This window comes from Paracoccidioides lutzii (assembly GCF_000150705.2).
Source record: "Paracoccidioides lutzii Pb01 unplaced genomic scaffold supercont2.16, whole genome shotgun sequence".
In the NCBI taxonomy this organism is placed as follows: domain Eukaryota; kingdom Fungi; phylum Ascomycota; class Eurotiomycetes; order Onygenales; family Ajellomycetaceae; genus Paracoccidioides; species Paracoccidioides lutzii.
In genome coordinates this window covers 493608-513798 of record NW_015440962.1, presented here as the reverse complement: position 1 = coordinate 513798, position 20191 = coordinate 493608, and the positions used below count along the sequence as shown (strand labels likewise).

The 20191-nt window shown below is 46.7% G+C and overlaps 9 protein-coding genes across 9 annotated transcripts in view; 3 read left to right on the top strand and 6 right to left on the bottom strand.

Moving 5' to 3' along the window:
• Positions 1–305, bottom strand: part of PAAG_12131 (hypothetical protein) — a gene marked incomplete at both ends in the record, with an annotated part of 1647 nt that extends 1342 nt beyond the window's left edge. Inside the window, 2 exons of the mRNA XM_015847659.1 lie at positions 117–142; positions 242–305. Coding sequence (XP_015702734.1) covers positions 117–142; positions 242–305 — 90 coding nt within the window. The remainder of the gene's footprint in view (positions 1–116; positions 143–241) is intronic.
• A 2584-nt stretch (positions 306–2889) lies between these two features.
• PAAG_05996 (hypothetical protein) lies at positions 2890–4022 on the top strand (the record flags this gene model as incomplete). Its single annotated transcript, XM_015845754.1, has 2 exons — positions 2890–2995; positions 3850–4022. The coding sequence occupies 2 exons, from the start codon at positions 2890–2892 to the stop codon at positions 4020–4022; spliced, it is 279 nt and encodes a 92-aa protein (XP_015699980.1).
• Positions 4023–4530: 508 nt separating this feature from the next.
• Positions 4531–6730, bottom strand: PAAG_05995 (hypothetical protein; the record flags this gene model as incomplete). Its single annotated transcript, XM_015845753.1, has 4 exons — positions 4531–4924; positions 5044–6139; positions 6211–6399; positions 6526–6730. 4 exons carry the CDS (start codon positions 6728–6730, stop codon positions 4531–4533), a joined length of 1884 nt encoding a protein of 627 aa, XP_015699979.1.
• Positions 6731–9211: 2481 nt separating this feature from the next.
• PAAG_12130 (hypothetical protein) lies at positions 9212–9929 on the bottom strand (the record flags this gene model as incomplete). The annotated part of the gene is made up of 2 exons (XM_015847658.1): positions 9212–9367; positions 9774–9929. 2 exons carry the CDS (start codon positions 9927–9929, stop codon positions 9212–9214), a joined length of 312 nt encoding a protein of 103 aa, XP_015702733.1.
• A 242-nt stretch (positions 9930–10171) lies between these two features.
• PAAG_05992 (hypothetical protein) lies at positions 10172–11563 on the top strand (the record flags this gene model as incomplete). Its single annotated transcript, XM_002792158.1, has 5 exons — positions 10172–10339; positions 10395–10770; positions 10825–10942; positions 11003–11101; positions 11158–11563. 5 exons carry the CDS (start codon positions 10172–10174, stop codon positions 11561–11563), a joined length of 1167 nt encoding a protein of 388 aa, XP_002792204.1.
• A 1627-nt stretch (positions 11564–13190) lies between these two features.
• On the bottom strand, positions 13191–14521 carry PAAG_05991 (hypothetical protein; the record flags this gene model as incomplete). The annotated part of the gene is made up of 5 exons (XM_015845752.1): positions 13191–13413; positions 13537–13627; positions 13717–13862; positions 14019–14099; positions 14202–14521. 5 exons carry the CDS (start codon positions 14519–14521, stop codon positions 13191–13193), a joined length of 861 nt encoding a protein of 286 aa, XP_015699978.1.
• Positions 14522–14810: 289 nt separating this feature from the next.
• Positions 14811–15419, top strand: PAAG_05990 (hypothetical protein; the record flags this gene model as incomplete). The annotated part of the gene is made up of 5 exons (XM_002792156.2): positions 14811–14926; positions 14991–15018; positions 15071–15145; positions 15179–15223; positions 15309–15419. The coding sequence occupies 5 exons, from the start codon at positions 14811–14813 to the stop codon at positions 15417–15419; spliced, it is 375 nt and encodes a 124-aa protein (XP_002792202.2).
• Positions 15420–15620: 201 nt separating this feature from the next.
• On the bottom strand, positions 15621–17688 carry PAAG_05989 (4-coumarate-CoA ligase; the record flags this gene model as incomplete). The annotated part of the gene is made up of 5 exons (XM_015845751.1): positions 15621–15968; positions 16064–16256; positions 16338–16869; positions 16948–17496; positions 17607–17688. The coding sequence occupies 5 exons, from the start codon at positions 17686–17688 to the stop codon at positions 15621–15623; spliced, it is 1704 nt and encodes a 567-aa protein (XP_015699977.1).
• An 869-nt stretch (positions 17689–18557) lies between these two features.
• On the bottom strand, positions 18558–19749 carry PAAG_05988 (DNA-repair protein rad2; the record flags this gene model as incomplete). Its single annotated transcript, XM_002792154.2, has 2 exons — positions 18558–19079; positions 19192–19749. 2 exons carry the CDS (start codon positions 19747–19749, stop codon positions 18558–18560), a joined length of 1080 nt encoding a protein of 359 aa, XP_002792200.2.
• Between the last annotated feature and the right edge of the window lie 442 nt (positions 19750–20191).

Here is a 20191-nt window from a genome sequence, read left to right as displayed (position 1 = left end):
GCAAGTTGCCAGTCGACGTGGCGACTTTTTGGCATTTGCGGACGAAGCTAGCTTTTTAGGCGATCACGCGGGCCTGCGAACAGCAAGCGACCGTGGCGCAAAAATGATGGACTCACATTGATAATGGCATCCTTGATCATATCTATATGGGTGGAATCAGCAAGAGCACGCGATCACGGATATAGCGATGAGAGGACGGGAGATGGGTGTGGTGGTGGAAGATCAGGAGGGGGAACAATACCTCTGTAGGAAGCGTGGGTAGCGGTGCCCGAGGACTTGGAGCCGGCAGCTTTCTTGGGAGGCATAGTGATTTGATTTTGTCGTGTTTGTGGGGATTAAGACAGATGGATGATCAACAGAGAGGACAACAGTGTGGGTGTAGTAGACCTGGTTGTATACAGGTGGTTGGTGGTTGTTGATGACGATGACGGTGATGATGATTGATTGTTGGGGTGGTTGTTTGTTTGTTTGTTGTTTGGCAGTTGTAGGATGTTTGTGGTGGGAGAAGAGGTGGTGGGAGTGGGCGAGGGAAAGCGTGGGCGAGACAGCGGGGCTCTGCGCCTTTTATAGCAGCACAGGGCACTGCGCAGGATCACTCCAGCCGCCCCCCCCCCAACACTGGCCAACGCTGCACATTTGTTCATGTTGGCCAGTGTGTCCCACTGATCCCCTGATTCAGCGTAGCTCTCACCGTCCCTCTCGTGTCTGGCTGCTGGGATATTCTGTCCGGTATTCTGTTGTCGGCTGAGCATAAGACTTTTGAAGTTCGTATCAGGGAGAAATCGGCTTGGTTTTTGTAGTGAGTGACTTTTAAGTAACTATCTCTCCGACGTTGACAAAGTTTCTGCTACACCTTTTTATCTTGTACCTGTTTGAATATAGTTGAGGCACCCCTTTCAGGAACCTACGTTTTTACCCAGGTTGGTGGCCCATGCATGTATCTGTAAAATGCCTGCTGCGTGGATGGCAGATGTGGATGGAGTTCAAAACCGCGCTCAGCCCATCGACAGGCTCGCTGCTGGTTCTATCTATGTCCTCCCACAACAATACTGAATGGCTGCTCGGGAATAATGTGCTGTTCGCGTTCGACCTGATATTTGGAACCACTGGTCTGACTGGGCCCTTCGCAAGGTCGGTAACTTAGGAAACTAGATATTGATTCTCTTCTGGTCTCACCATTTATCATCCATTCTATGTTGATGATGTCCAACGATGCAACAGGAGAAATGCCAACAGCTTCTCACATTTTGAATGATGTTTCTATTTTGAAAGCCGGAACAATATCTGATAATAGATTCAACAGATTTTCCAAATTTTCCAAGTTTTTTTCTTTTACATTTCCACGATATATATATATATATATATATTATCCTCTCTGTTTACGAAGAGCAGGATCAGGCCCTTGATGAGCAGGCCTACATACTAACCACTGAAGAGCACCACAGACAAAGGACCGTTTATTTACCATGTCAAGGTTGTTTAATAGTCTACTATCTATCCCTTCCTATTTTCCATGCTTCGATACATTCCTTGCCATTCGACAGAGGAGAACAGCAGCTGTTCGCTTTCAGTCGTGAGGCTGGTTGATCTACAAAACCTTCCCCACAGTCTCAATCTTTGTTACCGGCTGACATCTGCGCATCACCAAAAACCAACCAACCCCTCCAATCACCCCTTTAAATTACTTCATCTCTGATCTTTCTCAACCCACGAGTAGTTCTATCTTATTTACTGGTTCATGCTAATATCTATACCTATCTCCATCGTATTTTTATATTTTCACCCTTCAAACACCTATCGTTGTGGCTGCATCACTAAAGAACATTGTCAAATACACCCTGGCTTTGGCTACCATTAGATCACAGAATCAGTCCACAACTCATGATCTCTCAACCAAACCAAACCAACTTCATCGCAAAGATCTTGAAGAGGGGAAATGATTAAGAAAGGGAAATATCTATAGCATCTGTAGAAATGCCTGGGATATCCGGTTCTGTCTAATTTGCATATTTTGCATTTACCATCACTTTCCCCCATGCCGTTGAGGATCACGACCTGTGGTATACTTCGCTCGTAACAAGACTGCAAAACTGCAATCTCTGATCTTTCAACCACGCCACGGACTCAAGCCTTCATACTGTAATCATCTGATTCTCCACTGCTCACAGATTCGATTGCCATGTTATTTATTTACTAAATCCCCTCCTTTCCATTAATTTGGGATTTTTATGTTTCCTCGCATAAATAACCAGGGCAGCAGGCCCTCTCGCTAAATTTGCACAACCGAAGCGAAAAGAAGTTCAACCAGCTCAAGCAAAACTTTTGCTCAACGCTGCGAAATACTGTTTCCCATTTTATTTTGTTTACTATTCTGCTATTTATTTCATTTAGAAATGGAAGCTGCGGGTTTGAAATGCAATTTTTTGACCTGTCAGAATTGCGATGCGCTCGTGGAGACTCAAGGAGTGTTTCACAGGCCGGCCATTGTGGGACACCTGAACTATGCCGACCAAGTGGAAACTGGCCATGAGATTATCGCATGCACAACGAGAAATTTATACGGAAATAAATCTCAGAAATCATTAATGTGACTGCTATTCAGCTTCCTGTTAAGATTTTCGCAGTTCTTTCGAGAGAAATAGACCAGAAGAAGAGAGAGAGAGGGAGGATAGGATCTCTGAACGAAGCATGCTTCAAAATTGAACCCTGGGCTTTCTTCCTCCGCAGTCAATCAAATAGATAAATTTTCCAACTCCAAAACAATTTCCACTGCAGATAAAGACAATAAATAGAACAGAACTAGATGCTCACCAACTACTCTACATTCGTATAGCTCTGTAATACCTATAATTCAGAAAATGTCTGGCCATCCACACCTGCCGTTTCACTATGGCCTATCCGGCGCGTTCCATGAGATATGCTTGCTGTGTTTATGCTTTGTTCAAGATCCACCGAGCTCTGCTGGTGTGGGAATGGGATATCTATGAGGTTTCGGGTATTTCTATATATCTGGTCTTTCAGGGAGATTGATCTGACAGGGCAACGTTGTGTTTTTAATCGCGAAGTGTTTTTTAGGCTGATGGTTCCTGGTGTTGAGAATTTGGTAGTTAGCCGGCACTCGCCCACAGAATACATACTCATCTGTTGGAATCGAATAATAGATAGTAGTGGATATACAAGGTATATTTGTTTTAAATTCACTTACTATTTCTATTATGGAGTTTTGTATCAGACATCTGTGTATGATTTGGAGCAGGAGCTGATGAGTGCTTCAACACGCTTTTGCGCTCAATTCATTTTTGCAGAGTGCAAAATCAACGCCAACCGGTCTCATTGACTTGAGTTTATATGTATTTTTAAATGCGCTTGTTAGTTGTATAATTAAACTGACTGATGCGAAAAAAGAGAATAATATCGATTTTAGGTCAGGGTTGATTGTTCTCTTTATGAAAATATACATGCATCCTACTCCATATATATATTTATATATAGATTGCCAAATGCAAGTCCAAAAGGAACCCAAACCCAACAAAATTAGTATTAAAGAAGAAGAGAGATAAAACATCATAAAACCAAGATGATAATTCACATCCAATTCGCCCGTTCAATCCCCCGTCCTCTAATACACATACAACTTCTCCCTCAAATTAACATCCCACTCACTCCGTATCTCTCCCGCTGTCCAACTATGATGACAACAGATCTATGAACCAGAGCCTCGCGCGGGTAACTAGACCGAACCTGGTTAGCGGTGGCGCCATGCTCGGCACCGCCACCGCTATACCATATGTGTAATAGTCAAGGACCGCCGGGCGGCTAACTAATTAGCCAAGAAGACGAGCCACTTAGCTCAGCCGGCCGGAGGAATGAATAGCCGAGCCCGGCGGAGACGACAACAGATCGACGCGAGCAGCGCATATGACTGCTTCTCGGGTTATATATTTGCGGATTGTATGGGAGCGGGGTCTAAGATGAGATGCGGAGATGATGATGATGATGATGATGATGATGATGATGGGTAAGTTTATTGGCTGGCCGGGATGGGTTTGGGAGGAAGGGATATTTCTGTTGGGACGACGGCGGGTGGATGCTACTTGTTGCGAAATCGCGTCCGGGGCATTGATGGATATATGAGTGGTCTTGAGGTGATGATGTTGGGAAGCTTTCCCGAAGCGCGTTGATGGGATGTATACAAAAGGAGGAAGAAGTTATACATGGGGGTGCGGTTCTTGTTACTGACGTCGATTGGCAGTTAGAGAACTATTAACGTCTGATGTTGAAGGCTAGAGGGCCCTGACCTGTACGACTTTTGAATGGATGACGAATGTGGAAGCAGGATTTAAGCCATGCGATGACCGCCAGAGTGACGTGGGTTATTGTTTTGTATTATTCCACTGACCGAACAAGAACAGATGATGATTATATTAATACACGTCAAAACCTAATAAAAAGCAAAGAAAAGTCGAATACAGACACCGTCGGAGTATGAAGCCAAAAAAGAGGGGTGCCCGTCCCCACCTAACCAATTCTCTAACCTCTCCTCTTAATAATATCCGCTGCCTTCTCCGCAATGGCATACACGCTCGCCTGCAAATGAGCAGCGGGGATAATGGGCATGATGGACGCGTCGATGATGCTAAGCCTCTTCGTTCCGTACACCAACAAATCCGCAGAGACGCAGCCTCCCTTGGCCCGGGGCATCATGGGACAACTGCAGCTGGGATGTGCGAACGAGGGGCCAAATGACAGTGGACCGCCTGCAATGAGTTTCGCGATGATTTCATCCTCTGTTTGCGCCTCTACGCCGGGCGAGACTTCTTCAGGCTTTAGACTGGCGAGGGCTGTGGTTTTGAAGTAGCGGCGCGTGAAGTTGACGAAGGTAGCTATTAAGGCGCGGTCGAAGGGGTTTTTGAGGGCGTGGTATCTATTTGGGTGGGAGATTGTTTGTTAGTGTTCAAGTGACTTATGATTGGTTTTGCCTTGACCCTCCTCCTCCTCTTCCTCCTCTTCTTCTTCTTTCCATTTTGAAATGGTAAAACTTACGTTACGATAGGTTCGCCACGAGGGTTGTTGGGGTTGAGGTGGACTGTTCCACGGCTGAGAGGCTTTTGGATCGAGTTGGGGACCGACCCTGAACCCGAGATTGGTAGTTCCATCGCTGCGACGGAGCCTTCTTTAAGTTGGTTAGCGAGGATATTGCGCTGAGCTTCGAATCCGACAAGAAGAGCGCTGTTGGAGTACACAGTTGGAAGATAAGTGGCTGAGTTCTGTTCATTCAGGCTCTTGATCATAGCATCGACGTCGTCGGTGATCATGGACAAGGTTAGGAATGCAATCATGTTAGTCTGTGCCTTGGTGTACGGGCCAGTCTTGAGATTATTGTATAGCTCCAGCGCTTCCGCAGCGAAGGTGGCGTTTATCGCTATGGCGTTTGGCTCCGGGAAGTTGTTGGCAACCCTCCAGTTCAAGTAAGCGACCGGGTGATCTTGGAGATTGCTTCCGACACCAGGTAAGTCAACCTTGGACTTGATGCCAGCGGCTTCTACAACTGCTTTGGGCCCAATACCGCTCAGTTGCAGCAGCTGAGGAGTGTGGATAGCTCCCGCGGCCAGAATAACTTCCCTTTTAGCACGGAAAGTTACCTCTTTATTTGATTTTCTGTTAATAGCTTTTACGCCTGATACGTTTTTGCTGTTTTCGTTAAAAGTGAGCCTGATGACTTGATGCTCAGTGAGTAACTTGAGGTTATCGCGGGAGCTGGCAGTGTCATAGTAAGCTGTCAACGAAGACGACCTCGTCATGGTTTTGGCGTCGATGGAAGCGGGAGCCCAAAACTTGCCGATCGCGTCCCCGCTAGCGTGTTCATTGCGGAACGGGATTCCCATCTCAGTAAATGCATCGGACATCTTATAGAGGTCTGGGGCTTGCCAGTGGGGGTACGTAATCTTCAACGGGCTGCGGCTACCGTAGGCGGACTGATCATAGGTGTACTCGTATTCATCAACGACCTCCTGCGGCGGAGGTGTGAACTGGGCACTCTTCTTGAAATACGGAAGGAGACCTTGCCAGCCCCAGCCTCGATTCCCAAGTTTTTCCCAGGAGTCGTAATCGGCAGCTGATGCTCTGTCGTATGTCATGCCTAGATGGAGCATAATTCTTTTAGCCAACGAGAACGGTTTTATAGGATGTCCTCAGGAACGCTATACTTACCATTAACAGTTGTTCCACCACCAACAACCGAGCCAGCTCTGACTGAATAGCTTCTCCCTTCAAGACCAGGCTCTGGAGCCGTTGTGATGTTGAACATATTTGGGAAATTCAAGAAAGAGCCCATGTATGGAATTTTGGTGGCATCGCTTCGATCAATAACGCCATACTCGAGGACTAGGACGGATACTGCTCGGCACATGCGCGCAGTTTAGTTTCAAGTGATTCAGCGGCCCCAGTTGACACTTCCGATATCATTATCCTATTGAAGACTGGTCGATTGACCGAAAAGGAAATCCAACACCCTGAAGAACTCACCACGCGAATTCTCTGATAACCGATGTGCAGCGACGAGGCCCGTTAATCCACCTCCAACAATGATGTAATCATACTCATTGTCATTACGTTTCTCCCATTTCCCGCGGCCATTCGTCACCGCCGAAGACGTGACGAGGGAAGCAAAAAGGAGCAAGGCACACCACCAACTACGAGAAGCTCTGGAGAGAATAAATGAATGCAACATGGTTCAAGACCATTCGATAAATAGGAGCAAGGAGGCGGAATCTGACAAAACGACCGAAAAGAAAATCTAAAAGAGCGACTGAGTGATGTGGAGCAAAACTAGAGAAATGACACCGTATTCATATATGGTCTGTGGTCAGGAAGCAGAAGACCCGACCACTACATCTCTGTGGTGATGGAGCGTCTGCTTTACCTGCTGGTAAATTCGCCATCTCATCGCTTATGCCTCTACGTAGGTAGTGAGGTGGGGTGATTATTTCGCAGCACCAATGACATTGGCTTTAGGTGTGGAAATAACTAGGGACTGAAGTTGGGTTGGCTTTACAATAAGCACTTATATGAGGGTGTAGTTGCCTTCTCGTACTGGGCTCTGTTTTGTGCACGGAAGCAGTTCCTGCCGAGCGGTACCGATATCGCGGATGTTCTCAAGCGCATAACGAGCCATTGTATATGCTTCTTTGCGGAGAAGGGTCAGATAATGAACCTTGTCACGATCGCTGGGCATCCAATAGCTGCGATGGGCGGCAGTGAGGAGATTAGGGTAGCCGCCAGAGTTTGATGGCGCAGCCACACTCAGAGCTGGGCGAAATGGGCCTGGGCAAGCAAGATGGTGGAAGATGAGAAACTGACTTCATCTCCGTCACCTCCCTGGTGTTGAATATTCATATCGTTACGGCTATACGGATAAGATAAGTTGTTTTGCACGACTACTTCCAAATATCTAAAATCGGACACCCAATGTTCCCCAAGTTGTCTGAGGAGGCCTGACGGGTTGTGAACAGGTTCTTGTTTTTATTTAATGCAAGTTATGGGATGGATAAAGTGGTTTGCCGGATTATTGGTAAAATTATTCTAGAATGGGTAGAGGTAAGACTAGGCAGAGCCTGGCTAGGTTTCTGAAGCATTCCCGAGGTCCTTCCACCTTCATAATTAGAACTGGCGCTGAGCAGACCGGCAAAACACTCAGACTTGGAAAATTTGGCGAGCTATGTGGCTTGCGGCGGAGGCGCTGTCAGATTTATTTCAGAAAAGGTTCTACGGAATTGGATGGAGAATTTGAAGGATTCAACAAAGAGAACCTGCTCTTGGGATTTTGCTAGGCCGTTACTTTTCGCGAGATTCTGTTATCCACAGTTTGACATCCATGCGAACAACCCCAAGTGGGGTGGTCCATGAACTCTGGCATGAAGACCGCACAAACATGAAAACAAAGGCCGTTTATTTGGCATCTGTTGCTGAACAAAGTTGGACTTCAGTGAGTGACTCTGGTTATCTTTAGTCCAAAATCCAAGTACACGCACAGCGCCTGAAGATAGAAGCTTACTGACTGCCTAGATGGGGTCGTCCCTGAGCCTAATCTTTGGGACTCTAGCCCACAAACTTTGAAAGTTTTTTTGTAGACTCGCAAAACTCAATTCGGCATTATTCGCTAATCAACGGACGAAGTCTCTGAAAGAAGCGGGGACCTTTCCTCTTGATACTCTCTTGCTGGTTTGCAAGAGATTCAGTCCTATTTCGTAAATCTAAAAATGTGGGTCTCAAAATATCACACGTTTAGAGGAAATCTCATCGTTCTCTGAAATGTCTCGCGAAGGAGTGGCTGAACACATTTAAAAGCATCATGGTTTCCATGAAGAGCCTGGGGCAGAGGAAGGAGAATTGAGGTAAAAAACCGAAAATGCCGCTAACGTATAGTTGTCGACCTTGTTTGCCGGGTGTATACGGGTCGGTTCCTCAAGTTCAAACATCAAAGGATGCGAGCTGCACGCTTGGTTTCATAGTGTCCGATTGGGCAAAGTTTAGTCTCTCCAGAGTCCAACAGCAAGAGCCCCATAAAGGACTTCTCCGACTGGGCAGGAAAACAACTGCAAAACATGTGGGAAGAAAGTCGGTGAGAAATTTGGGATGAGCCACCGCTACGGTTCAAAAGCCAAAAAAAAAAAGGGCTCCTAAAACGGCCTCTACACGTGTAAAAAAGAGAATCTCATCCATTCAAAGTCAAGTGAAATATTCCGGAGGAGACATTGTAATCCAAAGTTTTGGATTAACCGAGGAGGTCGCCGGACGGCAGGCTTACGGGAATGGCAGCTCCGAGGAAGTTTATAATAAGTGAGAACGTATTCTCCCAGTAGCGTCTAATCCTACACGCTAATCTGCATATAGTGCGCAGCTTTTTAATCCTCTGTCCCTTCCACCCGATCTTTGTGTGCGAGCTTTGCTTTTGGTTTGGGGATATGCGGGAGCCTGGGTTAGTATTATTATATGGCATTAAGGTGATCGATCATTGATTGAGTTCCTTCATCAGAAGATCGAGTCAAGTGTAGATCTTTGAGGAGCCGGATTTCACATCCACCCATCACCTCTATGGAGAACGAGCCAAGCATCCGCACATTTCAGATCCAGGGACGTTGTCGCTGAGAGTCCAGAAGTAGATCCAAACTCTGATTGGAGGACTGAGATGTTCTCTTGGAAAAAACAAAAACTATGCACTCCACTGACTGTATAGCGATGGATCGATCCACACACTCCAGGCGTTGGTAGGTGTCTCGATAATTTCACTCGGCCTGCGCTGGTCTACAATCGCTCTGCATAACACAAATAATCCCGCTTCAGCAAAGAACGTTTGAACCAGAATTGCCTTGGAGGCTCCTGTACAGCATTCAATGCTCAATTCTTGTTTCCTCAATCGACGTGTTTGTATCACAAGATTGGGTTTTTATTGGTCTATCGGCGGTAGTTTGAGGGGGCAAGCTGTGTTGCGATTTTTGAACCAGCTCGAAATTAAAGAGATCCACTCTGATGCACCACGAGATATTCATAGTAAAGGTTGCAACTCTCTTGGCCTGTGGATTTACGACAAGGGTTTTGGCAGCAACAGATGATTATTTGGAGTCGAAAATTGGTACTTGGACCAGTCATATCGACGCCCAATCCCTCCGTCGAAACTATATCGTTGGGAGTGTTTGACTTTAAAAAAATGAGATCTGGGAGTCGTCCATTGTTCTTATTGTTCTAGAGTCATTAGCAAGGAAATTGGTGGTCACCACCTGAATTCTGTCAAGGGTCGTTTCTGCCTCGGGCATTAGTCCCAGTATGGTGCTCCATGTACGGACCCTCTCCACATACTGTAGCCAAACAGCATGGTTACCCTGATGGTTATTAACTTCTCGAGGTCCATCTGCGGAGGCGAATTTTTGCATGCCCCTTGTTATTCATCCTTCAGAACTCATACAATACAGACCATTGTTTGCTCCATTGTTTCATATTGATATCTATGTGCGTTTTGCTTGCCAGCCTAAGTTTCAATCGTTATCACAGATCTGAAAAAGTTTCATGATTAGGGCTGATCTCCAGATTGGAACAGCATTTGTGATTTCAGGGTGGGGGGAATCCTGCTCGATTTTCTCCAATACTGGAAAAATCGGGGGTTTCGCTGTGAAAGATGGATGCTGCAGACGTGGCTTCCAAGCGTGACCGTGGACCAGAGATATTTGCGGTGACTCTGGCTTTGACCATATTTGGTGCTGTGTTCGTTTGCGCTCGATTGGTGGTCCGACACCTATCGGCCAGGACATTGGGATGGGATGACACGTTCCTGTTTCTCGCAATGGTATGTGCTGAGCGATCCAGTGAACCATAGGGCTATTGACTGATATCTTTACCAGCTGTCAGGCCTTGCGGGACAAGGCTTAACTATTGCCGGAGTCGTCTATGGAAGCGGGAAGCCGTTCTTGACGTTGGACATTGCCGACGTGGTCCAGGCGATGAAATGTTCAACTTTCGCGATTTTATGCAATGGTATTGCGATGGCGCTTTTGAAAGTTGGACTCGGCACTTCGCTACTCCGGCTCGATCTGAGCAAGTTCTTCAACATCGTAATCGCGGCGTGCATTGTACTCAGTCTACTCGTTAACTTGACCGTTCTCCCCACAACTTTTGGAGGCTGCCGGCCAATGAAGAAAATTTGGAACAAAGACCCAAAGATCCCCGGGACGTGCTGGCCTGCCAAGGTTAATTTAGTCATGTCATATATCCAAACCGGTGAGGAATATCACCCAAACAGTACCTTGTGTGTGTTGTGCTGATAATACTAAGTTGGCAATATTGTCACGGATTTGGCATTTTCGATTGGACCTCTTGTATACCTCTCCAAAGTCAAAGTTTCCCTATACAATAGATGGGCATTGCGAGGGGTGTTTTTAGTCGGCTTGATGTAGGGCATTTGCATTTTGCTTACCACTTACCGTGGACGATCTGTTGACCTCTTTCGTAGTGCCACTGCATGTGCTATTGCAAAAGCCACAGAGCTGCCCAATCTCGTGAATGTTACAGATCCAACGTATACGGCCGTTAATTTGACGCTCTGGGTGAAGTGAGCTTGTCCCTCATGCCCTTATCCAGTAACGTCTCTAATTAATATGACTGCAGAGCCGAATTCAATGCTGGTCTTTTCGCCGCATCATTACCAGCTCTGAAGTCGGTATTCGAGAAAGTTATGCGGAAGTTCGGTGTTGTGAGTGGCTCATCAACACCGGGTAACACCTACGGATATGGAAATGGGGATTCTTCGGCGAGAAAGCGATACCGCGATCGCAGCTCGCGCTCTAGATCGCACGCCTCAATGGGGGGCTTCGACTTTGCGGAGATCGATTCCCAGAATCACACAGCATATGTTATGAAGGATATGAGCCAGTCGTCGCAAATTGATACTCGAAGCATGGAGGACGATCAGCAGCAAATTCTGGAAACAGATAGCAGCGGGCAGTACATAACCAAGACAACGGAATATTCAGTGAGCCGTGCGACCTTGGATTCGGAGCATCGTGCCGTATAAATTTATTTATTTATTTTTTATTTTTTTTATTTTTTTTTGAAAAATATTATTTCTGTGCGACGTCAGTGGAACAAAATGTAATAATATATCAAGGTGTTTTCGACAGTATGCCTGGATAACTACCTCCACAGAACCGCGGTAAACTGTCGCCATAAGCACTGTTAACTTTGCATGCTCAACGACTTCTTTTATTTGGCGGAATACCGGCAGGTATAAGGTCTGAACTGGGGAGATGAGCACATAAGAGATAGACGTTTTGTAGGAACCGTTTGGTCACTGCTCGGTCACCCCGTCCCTCGGCCGCAAATAAATCAACCTTGAGAGGATCAGTTCCGTCGGAAAAAATAGTCAAAAGAGAGCTGGCGCTTTTCACAGGTGCGTGGATTAAATATCAAGCGTCTTTAAACAAGAACAGACGGGCTCTCGAACGAGCTCTAATCTGCAATCTTTCTATCGAAATGAATTGGAGTGTAAATGAACCTGACACGCCCGTCGTCGACACATTTCCGTCCGTCCAATAACTAGCTAACCTTGCCCCAAAACTCAACCAAAACCTGTGTTTTCCTAAAAGAATAAATAATGGCAACTAGTTAACTAGTTAACGTTGCTAGTTATGTCATACGCCCTTTTTATATTTGCTTTGCCAGTACATAAATACTCTGTACATCGATGTTTGTTAGCTACGATACCTAGAAACGTCCCGGACCATCACCCATGAACTTTTATTTCCTCTTGACTTCGACTCTGGCCCTGTTAGAGATTTGCAATGTCATCGAGGCACTGGGCTTCTTCTTAACCGTCCTTTTATCTTCCTAGTTACGCTCGCGCCGTGGGTGCACGAGGTAGCATGGATGTGCTGACGGCTGTTCTCTTCAACGTGGCATCTGTGGCTGGATGCATGGCGATGGACGCTGTCATCGACGGGTGGGACGTCGCCACATGCATTCTCCTGGCCACGTTTGGATCAACTCTGGGAGTTTTCCTCCCGTGGGGATTTTCGTTGCCGCTGACTATGGGATATGGATGTCACTAGGGTTATCGGAGGTGGGAGTTTACATTGCCCGCCGTCTTCGGTGGCTGTGATCGATGCACCACTGTTGCTGTTCTGATTAAATAGGACGTTAAAATGGGATATGAGAGACAACTATATGGGAAACTCTGCTAGGGGCATCTCACGGGAGTCCTCGAGAAAAGTTGGAGTTGACTTTGCCAATTATCGAAGCAGAGACCGGCAGAAGCTCATCAACTACTGAGCCGACATGCTGAACGAGTTTTTATGGTCTGGCAAAAGGAATGTGAGCAGCACAGATTTTGAGACGTACTTGGGTAGTTTGTATACTATTCGTTCAGCGATGGTCTGAAACAGGTAAGGCAAGTATTCGAGATGACCTCACTGACAGCTCAGATGATTTATTGCAACTTTCATTTAATATTGCACTGTGATTCTTGTATATTTTTTCGATGTACATACTGGCACACACACACACACACACACACATTCGTGCACAATGGCCAATGAACTAAAAGGTAGTAAAAGAAACCTGGTAAAGAGAAATGACCTCCTCATACTTGCAGCTCAAACATAGGATCACATATCTACGTTCCGCCTCCTTAAACAACCTCAACCCTACAGTTTCTCTCTCGAACCACTTTTCCATCCACTCCGGCTACTTCCACCATCCAGCTCAATAACGTTACCGGTCAAATGGGAGGCGCCATAGCTGCAAAGGAACAGAATCAGACCAGCAAAGTCCTCTGGCTTTCCGACACGGCCGGTGGGTTGCGCCTGTAAAAGCGTACCAAGGTATTTCTCGATGCCGAAATTCGACATGCGGGAGGGAAAGACACCACTATACATCGCAATTGTCAATAGGCATTCTGAATTTTTTTTTTTTTTTTCTTTTCTTTTTTTTGTGTTGAAAAATATTTTTTTTTGCATGCATGTAAGGTTGGAGATAGGGTGATTGGCTTACGGGCACACGCAGTTTACCATGATGTTCATCGGAGCGAATTTTGACGACTGCTGTCGGGAAAGGTGGATACAAGCTGCCTTTGATGGACCGTCTGTGAGAAGAAAAAGAGGTTATGGTTAGGAACGAGGGTTTACCGAGAACGGATAGGGTCCAAGAAAGAGAGGGATGAGGACCACATACAGCTGAAGGGACCCGTTCCTGGGGCGGAGAGTCCTCCATCACCTGTGGCTGTGGGGTCAAGTGTTGAGATTCCTGCCATTGAGGAGATATTGATCACACGGCTTGGCATGTGAGGAGAGGCGGCCTTTTTGAGAAGAGGTAGGACGCTGTGTTTTGGTATATGTCAGGTTCATGTCGTCTCACATTCCACACGCCGAAAAGGGGATAACTTCTGCAGCGGTCCTCTGCTTACCCAACAGTCACTGTTGTTTTAAGTCAGTGATCTGGCAAATATAGTTGGTCATACGACTGTTGGGTTGAACTCACAGTAAAATACGGATTTGACATTCAATGCCATAACTTTATCCCAAGCAGTTTCGGGGAAATCCTCATATGATGCACCCCTATTTGATTATATCCTCATGCCCCGATTAGAAAATGGCCAGTTTGGGCAACATGGAAGATCTTCCCTCTTGTCCCCCCCCGGAGGCTCCGAGTGCACTCACCATGTAACGCCGGTATTGTTTAATAAAACTGTTAGCTTGTCTGTTCTCTTGTTGACCTCTGCAGCCAGATAATCGCAGCCAGCCTTATCCTTCAAATCGGCGACGATGTACTCGCATGTTCCCGGGCCGAGTTTGTTCAATCGATCTGTGCATTTCTTCAATTCGGCTTCCTTACGACTGGCGATAATGACTCTGGCGCCGTTTTGCACCAGCGCTTGCGCGGCCATCTCCCCAAGCCCGGAGGCGCCTCCAGTGACCAGGGCTACATGGCTATTGAAGGAGAAGAGGTTGGAGACGCTTAGATCGGCTTGGGAGGACATCTTGGAGAGTTTCTACCTGGTCGTTGAGCACTTGATTTGAAGGGAATAAGAACCAGGAAATGAAAACAAGTTTGTGGAAGATTTTCCTTGAGATCGAGCATGTTTATGAGCAGTTATCCTCTGCTTCCTAAGGATAAACATCTTTGTCCCTCGGGCTTGTGCTTGGTGGCTATGTCTCGTACAGACAATTGACGGTTTTAACCTCGGTATCCTCAAGCGTTAAGCGGCAGAGCTTTAATCGTTGAATTGCTTAAATGTGGGGAGAAGTTAACTGACTCCGCTCTCAGCCATGACCTGTGAGGTCGTGGATGTTCCTGCGAGGAATATTCTGGGGCGGGATCATGTACTTACTTCCAAGTATTCAAGAGAAGCCCTTGTTGCTCGAGTTGGGGTTGTTGTCTTGGAGTTAGTTTAACTACCGTGTAAATACGCGGGCTGAACCCTCCAGCTCATAGCTGGCTTTCCATAGTTACATACTACCACTCGGTGGCTCTGGTGTTAGTTATCCGGGGATTTCGTTCTCAATATGCTGGCGACGTGCCTCGGCAGCTCTTTCGAGGTTATCAATCGAAGAAAGACGAAGAAAACAGTGACCGACCGGAGAGTTCTCTATTTAAACCAGAGGTACGATTAACTATTTCTTACCTGGTATTCCAGCCCGAAGCCCCTCTCTCTTCCGTACGTCCAACCCAGATCGTAAAGGTTAGTTACCTAATATATCCAGAAAACCATAACTGGTTATCTCACTTGCGAGTATGAATCCAGTAAATAACTATCCCACATGAAGAAAGTCGCAGGTGGCTTTTCTGATGGGAAAGAGTTCGATATTAAAAATGTCCTAGAGAAAACGGGATGGGATGTAAAAAATTTGGAAGTTCACAATCAAGTCCCCGGGTAATATTATTTATTGCAAAAGTCGTCAGTTTGATTCAAAAAGTTGATGTAGTTTTAACGGTCTATTTAGCTATATGTTTTGGTATATATCTAGAAAAATCTTTCTCATCGCCCGCAAATTCCTGAAACCACGGATGGTCAAACTAAAGTCAAAAATGATATGAAATGGTCCCCAACAAGCAAAATTCCGAGGTAAATGGTCCAATCACAGCTTCGCACCCCCATTTGTATTCAATCCCAATTCCTTCTTCGCCCGTTCTTTCAACTCCCTTCGCAACAATTTCCCAACGGCATTTTTGGGTAGCTCATCCACAAACACCACCCCCCCGCGCAACTGCTTGTACGGCGCCAGTCGTTCCTTGACGAACTGCTTAACCTCCTGCTCACTGATACGGGCCGGGTCAGCCACGATGTATGCACGCGGAATGTCCGAACCTGGTTCTTCCGGACTGGGGATGCCGCAGACGGCGGCCTCCTTGATCTCTGGGTGGGTATCCAGGAGGCCCTCGATTTCGGCCGGAGCAACCTGCAGGCCTTTGTATTTTAGGAGTTCCTGGAGGGGAAAATTTAGACTCTAGGTTTAGAAGACCGTAATCGCATTGGAGAAGATGGGGGCGGAGAGAATGGGAAATAAGTAATCAGAACTACCTTCTTCCTGTCCACGACGTAGAATTTCCCATTTCTTACGACGCCAATGTCACCAGTGCAAAACCAACCGTCATGGAAAGCGTCTTTCGTCGCTTGAGGGTTCTTGTAATAGCCCTGTGTCACCATCGGGGCGCGAACCAAGAGCTCGCCTGGTTGCCCCGTCTCGACGTCGTTGAAGTCATCATCGACCATCCTGAAGTACAAACAGAATTTTTTTAGATCTGGAAATGAAGGACAAATTTATCGGACGTGGGCAATCATCACAAACTCTTACCGCAGCTCAACATTTGGTAGAATATATCCAACACAGCCAGTCTCGTCATACACCCCTTTCGGCATCATTGTAATTGAACCGGTCGTTTCACTCAACCCCCACGTCTGGCCAATTAAGGTCTTGCTGCCATCTCCCACCTTTTTACTTGCAGCAACCTGCAGCTCTGCATCCATGGGCGCCGCTCCAGTTACAGCGTGGGTGATGTGCTTAAAGTGGTCAGTGACATCAGGAGATTTCGAGATGCGCAGGAAAATAGAAGGGACAGTGTAAAAGGTTGTGATTTCATATTGTTTGGCGTAAGTCAGCAACTTCTTCCACTCGTATTTACCCATCCAAATCACGAGACCGCCGGCGTAAAGAGGACCAACTAGATAGCCGAACAAACCTGCGATGTGACTGATGGGCAAGTGAGCTAAAGTGCGGACACCAGGAAGTTCTCTGCCCGCTTCAATCTCTTTCGCTGCCCATGCACGCACTGAGAGGCTCGGTATGTAGGACTCTGCAACCAAGTTCTCGTGAGATATCATGACGCCTGATATTTCATAACGTCAGCAAATTTTAATGCCCATGCGCCATTTGACTGCGTTTTCAGGTATGCCGAAATTCGTACCTTTGGGAAGCCCAGTTGTGCCGGACGACCACAGAATCACGATGAGACTCTCTGTCAACGCCGTCGGATCTGTGATTCGCTGCCACGTCAATTTCCCTTCGGAAATCACATTAACATTGCCCTCAAGAGAGCAGAATTTAAAAGAAGGATCCGATTCCAACACCAGTACTCGGTCGAGTGGTAGGTTGCACTGCTTGGCTGCCTGAGACGCGACGTCCTTCATTTCTTTCCCGCAGATTATCAAACGGCTATTGCCAACAGTAACCTGTCGAGCTAGGTCCGCAACTGTCGATGACGGGCTGGCTGCGGAGTATACTCCACCAGCAGCAATGGTACCGTAGAAGGCAGCGGGAACAAAAGGATGTCCATAGCTAATGACAGTTACTACATCCTTGTTGGGTCCATTTACACCGATGCCATAGTTGGTGCGTAGGCCATAGGCAACGCGCTCCGTGAGATCGCGGAGATCTTTCTTGGTGAGTACTTGGGAGGGATTGTCTGCGGCCAAATGAACGACGGTCTCGTCTACTGCTGCGCCATGTTCGGATTCTTTTGCGGTGGTCAGGATATAAGAAGCAGGAGATATATCAACACAAATAACCCTTGTTTTGGGGGGGGGGGGGGGGGGGGGTGGGAAGGATTTGGGAGTGGGAGATTACCAAATAGAAAGGTGAGAAGGTCGTATTTGGGCACGTCGACAAACTTGTCCGGCCCGTCGTGATAGTAGATCTTCTGCGGCATGTTGGGAGCGGTTGAAAACTGACGGCTTCGGTAGACAAGGATGGTAGAGATAAGACCTCAATATGCGAATGGCTCCCACACAGATCTCTCTTAAACTCAAGAAAAGACAACGGAGTCGCAATCTCCAGATATTATCCAAATCACCAGAGCCCCTCGTTTTCCCGAGCTATGTACTCTGGAATATATAGTTTCGTAACACCATATTTGAGGCGACTGGTGATCTTCAGGAGACAACCAATGCCTAATCAATCAGAATTAGCCAGGACCGAGGTTGGCTAACAAAACGCGGAGAAAGGAAGCCACTACGATGTTTAGCCGCCACAGCCCCTCAGACAGCTCGCAGGACGAGCACTCAATAATAGCCAGCCGATCCATACGTGAAAATTCTCGGTTATGCATAACCGACGCGTTTGACTTCCAGCTTTCTTTCTGGTTGGCGGTTGATTAGGGAAATAGACAGGCGCACATAGGTCACCCTTAACGGAACCAAATCGTTTATTAGGTGCTATGAATATGTGTTTGTTGGAACAGAGCAGCAATTGGCAGGGCTCTATTCGAGTTGAATCTCTATCGTGGTCCTCCTTGGATGTTCGGGATCGTTTTGCGGGGAAATGCCAAGCCAGTCACATCGGTTAGGATCTTTCGACTTAGCAGCAGTTATTGAAAAACACGCCTCCCAAACATCCGGCTTCGACGGCGACTGATATATTGTCTAGGAAACGACAGTGTTTCGCCCAGAATGAATGATAATGTTATATCCAACAATTGGTATTTGGTGCCTCCTAACGCCACAAAAAGGATTATTCCGCTATATTACAACCTCGAAACACACACGCTGAAGAGAATTAGAATTAACCCTGCAAAGTTGATCACGCAGTCCCTCTAGGTTTAGATTTCGATTCCTTTTTCGCCTTGGCCTCCTCTTTCTTTCTCTTCTTCTGCAATTCTATTTTTTCCTCATGCTTGCGCTTCAAAGTCGCTTTTTCCTCCTGGGTCTTGGCAATCGGTTTGAAAAACCCTTCGAGTCGAGATTGCTGTGCTGTTTTCAGATTTTTCTGTAACCGTGCCGCAGCGTTCCGTACTCGATCTTCGCTGAAGGCCTTCTCTTCAACAAGAAATTTTACCAGACCTTCGACATCGGGTGCCTCCCATTTGAAGTCGCAGTCCGGGTGATCTGCTTTGCGAACGTCAGGGTCGAAGAAGAGTTCCCGAGCATCCTTATATGGCCAGTCTTCGGGGATGACGTATTTCTTCTTCGGGTCAGATTCGATGGCCTCTACGACTTTTTCTAAGGAGCCGTGATCGCGGATCAATTTTAGCGCGGTGTTAGGGCCGATTTTGGGGATGGGATCGAGGTAGTCACAGCCAAGAAGTATGCAGAGGTCGACGAACTGAATGGGTGGGCTATTAGCAGCCGAGAAAAGGGAAAAAAAAAAAAAAAAAAAAAAAAAAAAAAGGGAATGAGGAGAGTGCAATGATTAAGTTTTGCCAGTACTGACTTACTTGCTTCCTATCCATATCTAGATCCTCCAGCACACGATCCAGATGTATTTCCAAGATTGGTTCTTTCCGTTGTTCACTGAATGTAAGATGCCGCAGCAAAATTGGCGAATCAAAGCATAACGTATCCATATCCTCTGACGCAGCCGCGTAAACCTTTCCCGCCCTTGCGAGAACCGCACATTGCGCCTCTGCCTCAGTGGGGGCGTCGATGTACGGTATTCCCATAAGTTTGAGCAACTTCTTACACTCCTCATTGTGTTCGCGCGTCACCCTGACCGTACGCCTTGAGAACTTTTCCACATCTTCTGCAGTGCCAATTTCCTTCGCCTCCTCATGGGCTTCTGCCGCTTCAGACTTGCGCATAAATCGTTTCGCTAGCTCTCCAGATTTGAGCTTTGGAGGGGCACCGTCGAATACGTAAACAGGTTTGATTCCATTGTCAACGATGCGAAGTGTGCGGTAGAACATGCCCATTAGATGTGAGGTTGTCTCACCCGTCTCACTCATGAGCTGCTGGCCATCTGAGCGGACGGCGACGAGGAAGCTGTAAATACTCATGGAGCTGTTTGAAAACCCTTAGCTAGTTATTCGTAAACCGTAACACACCTGGGAAAAGGAGTTATCGTGGTCTTGGAGTAAAAAATAATATAGTTATTACATACGCATCCTAGCAAAGGAATAAACGTCAATTGTCAACTTTGTTCAAAAGCCAGCAGATGTGGAAGTAACCAGTAACTTTCCCACCAAGACATAGAATAGAATCCACATACAATCGCCACCTTCCGGCCAAAATGATTTTTGATTTCACCAGCTTTGACTGCATCAGGGGCATTTTCCTGAATGATTTGGAATAGATCTATCAAGGATGCAGGCGAAGGTCAGAAAATTTTCGTGCACCACGTCATGATAAGCAGTTCCATTTGCATTATGGAAGACAATTGGCAAAGCATTGAGAGTGAACTTGCGTTTGATTCCCATCTTTAGCAGCGCACTCGTGTGC